General features: G+C 36.0%; 1 protein-coding gene across 2 annotated transcripts in view; it reads right to left on the bottom strand.

Moving 5' to 3' along the window:
• The window catches only part of LOC106867807 (atrial natriuretic peptide receptor 1), an 822,997-nt gene that overhangs the window by 381,190 nt on the left and 435,050 nt on the right, over positions 1-6,757 (bottom strand). For both annotated transcript variants that reach the window (XM_014912829.2, XM_014912828.2), the window contains exon 4: positions 2,514-2,649. In XM_014912829.2, coding sequence (XP_014768315.1) covers positions 2,514-2,649 — 136 coding nt within the window. The remainder of the gene's footprint in view (positions 1-2,513; positions 2,650-6,757) is intronic.

Here is a 6,757-nt window from a genome sequence, read left to right as displayed (position 1 = left end):
AGCCTCGTGGAGCTTTTAGGTGTTTTTCGCTCAATAAACACTCCCAACGCCCGGTCTGGAAATCGAAACCGCGATCCTATGATCGCGAGTCAACTGCCCTAACCACTGCGCCATTGCACCTCCACTATGAGATATTAGTAATTAATAGCTAGATAAAGTGTGAATGGAGGTGTCTATATCGAATTCAAACTGAAACAAACACGATATTGCAGTGTGTGGAATAACTTTAATTTTGTCTCTATGCATTATGTACATGGATATATGTTTTTTATGTGTCTGTGTGCATGTGTGTGTATGTGTACGTATGTGTGTGAGTGTGTGTGCATGTGCATTTGTGTGTGTGCGCGTGGATGTGAAATAAGACTGAAAAAAACTGTGGTCTGTCGTTAACATTTTTACTACCTCGTTCAATGTGACGTGGATAGGAAAATGATGAGATTCATGACTAATTTTTTATGTCTTACGAGTGACAAATAGCAAGATTAACGTGGGCGTAAGATGTAAATTACCAGCAGTTCTAGACTGAGTCGTAGTTTCAATTCTGGAAGTAAGTGATTTCATTACACGTACGATTGTATTGATTTTCAAAAAGTTAACACAAATCTAATCTCTATTTTCCTCGTCTCTAAAATATAGAATTTTTGCATCAACTATAAAAAAAGATAACAGCTAAAAAGAAAAAAAAGTAAACATTCTTTCAATGGTAAATAAATATTTTAAGTAGATGTAAGGATGGAGATAATATTCAGTTGTGTAAGTTCTAGTATTGAATGGCGGTTTGTGAGTGGTGAGATTTCAACATTTTTGTATTATTGATTTCTCACTAAGCCGCGAAGAGTCACTCGAAGACCTCAAACGAAAATCTTCATATAAAATCATTCATTGTAAATTATGCAAGTCAACTCACATGGCCTCATATGGGGACAAATGACACACCGACGACAAAATTACAGAAAAACAGATGCGTCCAAAGTCAAAAAGAACGCATATTTTATCCAAACTACATAGTCACGGCCATCCCTTGTCAATGTTGCAAATATCTTACTGCTGATACTTCTATCACTCTCACCCGATTATACAGTTTGTATATCTGTGTTGTCTCTGTTCTGCGGTCATGGACTGATACATTCTCCTCTTTGAATTCATTAAACTCTGACTCTGTTAGACAATACAAGCCAATTAGAGAAGAACGGAACAGAGAGTACGTACGGCAAATACGAACTATAAATATAAATCAAATCAACTGACCTAAAATGAGCACCAGACATCTTTGGCGCGGCTAGAATAATTTTTTCTAACTTGTCTCAGTCATCAGACTGCGGGGCACCGCCTTGAAGAAATCTTCGTCGAATCTATTGGTCCCAATACTTATTTTTTTGTTAAAGTCTGGTATTTATTCTATCGGTTCCTTTTGCCGAACCGCTAAGCTGACATAAACATATCAGCTCCGGTTGTTGTTGTTGTTGTTGTTGGTGGTGGTAGGTACAAATGCAGACAAAAAACAGACGCACATTGACATATATATACATATATATAACGAGCTTCTTTGAGTTTCTGTCAACTAAATCCACTCAGAAGGCTTTGGTCGGCCCGAGGCTATAGTAGAAGACACCTGCGAAAGATGCCACGTAGGGTGGGTGGTGGGGCTGAACCCGGAGCCATGTAGTTGGGAAGCAAGCTTCTTACAAAACAGCAACCCCTAAGTTTGTCTTGTATTTTTAGGAGTTATGACAACCACAACATTTTCCCCAATTACTGACTATTGCGTGTATGGCATCAGATTTTCTGGATGCCTGTATTATTCTTTGTAGCTTTTATTGATTTATCCAAATGTGAAAATACGAGGACAATGAGATTCAGCAAAGGCAATCGGCATGATGACGTAAATTTGAAGATTTCAATCTACTCCACTGTTAAAAAGCAACTAAATAGTACGATTCCAAAATACGATAATCCAGAAAAATGGTTTAGAATTAATTACCAACTACAGTTTATGTATTAAGGATGCTTGGAAATAACGTTTTGAAACACTTATATAAGTCCTACCAAATGTTTGACTTCAGGAAATTAAAAAAAGTTTCTTATACAATATTGGTTAAAACTTTATATGGTATCAGTTTATATGATACCAGTTCTCAATGAAATAATGAACCGTACAAATTTCTTTCTCTTGAAAATCTACAAACGCCTTTTATTAGATTGGCTTGAATTAAAAGAATCAGTTATGTACATCAAGCTTAGATGAACATTTCTACATGGTCGGTCGTAATTTAATAAATAGTAACGAATTCTTTCTTGACACACTATGTTGTCTTTAAAAGTGACATATCAGCTAATTTGGTTCAAGTGAAATGATGTGTATAAAAGATTCGGTCTTCTTGAGGAGTGCTGTTTTAACTATCATTCCCGTTGACCAAAGCTGACCTGGAACAACAGCAACGACAACGACAAGAACAATGACACTAACACTAACAATTAAACACAATTTGAGATATAGTGTAAGTCTTATTTACCTTCGAATGTTCGATTCCACATGCGCTCTGTAATAGCCTTTCCGTCACTGATCGATCCATTGGCTTCCAAAGTTTCGTTTAAAGCTTTAGCATAAAGTATCACCGCGTCGTGGAATGCTCCAACAAAGCTGTTTACCTAAAGAAAATAGAAAAAAATAAGTATTCGCCTTTTGAAATTAATAAATACAGAATTTTTATTTTATCTTTGTGAAAATTAATAAATACTATTGCTGTTTATTGTCAGCGTCACGTCAGAGACATGCATAAGATTATCCAAATAATGATTTCAAATTTTGGCACAACGCCAACAGTTTCGGAGGAGCGGGTAAGTCGATTACATCGAGCCCCAGTATTCAACTGTTACTTATTTTATCGACTCCGAAAGGATGAAGGACAATATCAACCTCGATAGATTTGATAGATTATCCAAATACTATACGTATGTGGCAAACGATATTAGAAGAAATTAAGTGAAATAATGCACACGCACTGACATTGACACACCCACTCACACTCACACTCACACTCACACTCACACACACACTGACATGCACACTGGTTCACTCATATGGCGGCGAGCTGGCAGAAACTTTAGCACGCCGGGCGAAATGTTTAGCGGTATTTCGTCTGCCGCTACGTTCTGAGTTCAAATTCCGCCGAGGTCGACTTTGCCTTTCATCCTTTCGGGGTCGATTAAATAAGTACCAGTTACACATTGGGGTCGATATAATCGACTTAATCCGTTGGTTTGTCTTTGTTTGTCCCCTCTGTGTGTAGCCCCTTGTGGGTAGTAAAGAAATAACTCATATGGGTCACTGCCTGGAATCGAACTCGAAATCTTGGGGTTAAGAGCGCGGGCTACTGACCCCAAGATTCCGAGTCCGATAATAATAATAATAATAATAATAATAATAATAATAATAATAATGATGATGATGATGACGATGATAATAATAATAATAATAATAATAATAATAATAATAATAATAATAATAATAATAATAATAATATCGAAAAATACCTTACGAAAGGGAACCCAGGTTCGAAATTTCCCCCAAGCCACCTGATGAAGGCTAGAGGGTATATTAGCCGAAACGTTGTGTTAACAACAAACAAGATGAAGACAAATATCTGTCAAATGTAAATAATGTACAGCATATGTTATTTTCTTTCACATTGTAAGACATTAGGGTTTGACATGATGGGTGTCTGGCTGCTAGTTACTGGAGGTAGAATAACCGTATAGGGGGTCGTTCACTAACTAGTGGAATGTGTGAGTTAAATTTCATGTAAATCTGTACAAAATCAATTCGTAAATTATCTATTGGAACAACAATTTAATAAACATTATATGGTGTAATTTAATCACCAATTTATTTGCTATCAACTATAATATGTTCTGTTCAATACAATCTGTGTCTGATTTAATGCTGACAGATTTTAAACTCTTTGCCTCTATGCTAAATCATTAATACACAAATTCGACACATTGTCATGATAATTGTTTCCTGCAATAATTTTAAACACTCTCTCCTGTAATTCTTGTCTCAAATTGCTTAAGTATTCAAAATAAATAATTAAACAACTTCTGCATAACATTCTCTATAATTACAATAATTATATATATATATATATATAAATTTAAAGGAGAGAATATATGTTAGAATATGATTTTGATACTGTCTGGGATTCTCATTTCATAATGCATGTTTGGGTAACGAAATGGCATTAGATACTGATTGAACAGTCGAAGGACTTATGAATTCTGCAATCAATTCTAAATTTCTGTGCCAACAAGTGTGTAAAATTGTATATATATTTGATAATTTTACATGTAAAGTGAGGCCTGTGTTTAGCTGATGAAGCCACAATACTATAAAAGCATGTTTGAAGTTGTGTTTTGTATCTGCCAAAAAAATTAAATTGTTTCTTTTTTTTCATCGCATGATTATAGCTTTTTGATGTGTCAAGCTTTAAATATATTTATAACAACTGAAATAACTATAATAAAAAGTGCATTAACTTATAATAAAACAGAATGTTCAATATTCACAAGTTGTAGGCTGTCTCTTTGCTTTAAGCTACCCAAAAAATATTGAAATGGAGTGAATCTGGATTTGGCTGTGAACGAAGAAAGCGATGCACAGTTCACACAAACAGGAGCTTACGTCTGATTCTGCATAGATTAAAATGCCCAGTAATCTCATTTACGTCATCTCGAGTAATTGCAAATGCAGCTGATTAACAGGAAAGATCATATTTTACCTTTGCTTTTAGCACCTGGTCTGTCTTGTTCGAGGAGAGCTATAACACTGTGTAACTTTTTTTTTGTCTTTGGTCAGTAAGTGTTATTTCATATTTGCCTCTATCTAGAAATCAAAGGAAATGACTTATTCCCTTCAAGCTTTGCTTTTCAGACCCAGATATTATTGTCTTGAAAGTGACCTGTATTACATTATATTTCAGACTGATTCAGCATTGAGGTGATGAAGCAGAAATATTGTTATTGCAAATATTCTGCTCAATAGTACAGATCTGATACCAGTTGCTTGACCTTAATCACATGAGCATGTCCCTAAGTGGCTGACAATATGTGCATCTCTCATCATGAGTTTGAGTAGTGGAGGAGCATCATAGTCATGTATTGAGAGGGATTCTTTGGGATTGAATAAATGTAACAAAAGCAAATTTTGAAGGAAATATTAGCTATTTTTCATACTTTCTAGGAGTAAGCAAATAAGAAATAGCAATCGCTACCCTAGAACAAAAATCGTGTTACACAGGTTAATCAAACGTATAGGTTTCTGATTTACATATTCGCCATCGTTAGGGTCATTAGGGTCATCTAGATTTGTACCAATATGAGTCTGCATTTTGATATTGATTGTAGGTGTGACTTGAATAATATTTGACCATATAGGCGTAGGAGTGGCTGTGTGGTAAGTAGCTTGCTTACAAACCACATGGTCCCGGGTTCAGTCCCACTGCGTGGCATCTTGGGCAAGTGCCTTCTACTATAGCCTCGGGCCGACCAATGCCTTGTGAGTGGATTTGGTAGACGGAAACTGAAAGAAGCCTGTCGTATATATGTATATATATATATGTATGTGTGTATGTGTTTGTATGTCTGTGTTTGTCCCCCGAACATCGCTTGACAACCGATGCTGGTGTGTTTACGTCCCCGTAACATAGCGGTTCGGCAAAAGAGACCGAAAGAATAAGTACTAGGCTTCCAAAGAATAAGCCCTGGGGTCGATTTGCTCGACTAAAGGCGGTGCTCCAGCATGGCCACAGTCGAAGGACTGAAACAAGTAAAAGAGTAAAAGAGTAAAAGAGTATTATTCCAAGTGTGATGAGTGTATACATGGCAAAATCTCTGATTTTTATAAATGATATAACGAGATGTAGTGGTACACATGTACTTATCAACAATGTGACATAAAATAAATGGAATGAATTAAAAAGTCAATGAAACTTCCTTATACTCATCTACTACCATAATCATTTTACATCATGTCATAAGTTCCAGTTAAAACCTATTGCTCCTGCATTCATTGCAAATTACGTTGTAACTTACTTTTAACTGACACATGTTGTTAACCAACTCAACATAAATTGTCGTAACTTCGTTTTGTCTGAGACGTATTGCTAACACATCCCTCGAAAAATTTGAACAAAATACTGATTGATAATTTATGGAAACTGATCAATGAATATAACATAAATACTTCAACACTTCTCTTACAATTCATTGAACAGAATTCAATTAAAAGCTACCAATATTAATGGGAATGATTGTTTCTAATCGAGACAGAAGTTCAGTAAGTTTGGTGCGTTAGTTGATATTATCGCACCCGGTACTGGATTGCTGCTTTATTTTAACGACCCCAAAAGAACACAAGGCGAAGTTGATCTGGGTGAGATTTGAAATTAGATGGGAAAGAACAAGAAGAAATGCAGAGAGATATTTTTCAGACGCTGCTTCTGCCAATTTCGACGACTTAACATTAATTGTACTAGTGAAAACATTTCGCCTATATTCGATCATCGAGCCTTTGTAATATAGGTGGAATGATTTTTCAATATTCACATCATATATTAGGAAGATAGAGGTGAGTTGAGAGAGAGGGAGAGAGAGAGAGGGGGAAAGAGAGAGAGAGAGGGAAAGAGAGACAGGGGGGAGAGAGAGAGAGAAGGGGGAGAGAGGGAGAGAGAGAGGGGGAGAGAGAGATAGGGAGAGAGAG

Source organism: Octopus bimaculoides, chromosome 8 (assembly GCF_001194135.2).
Source record: "Octopus bimaculoides isolate UCB-OBI-ISO-001 chromosome 8, ASM119413v2, whole genome shotgun sequence".
NCBI lineage: Eukaryota > Metazoa > Mollusca > Cephalopoda > Octopoda > Octopodidae > Octopus > Octopus bimaculoides.
Note: the sequence above shows the minus strand (reverse complement) of the source record. Positions and strands in the feature narration are given on the sequence as shown.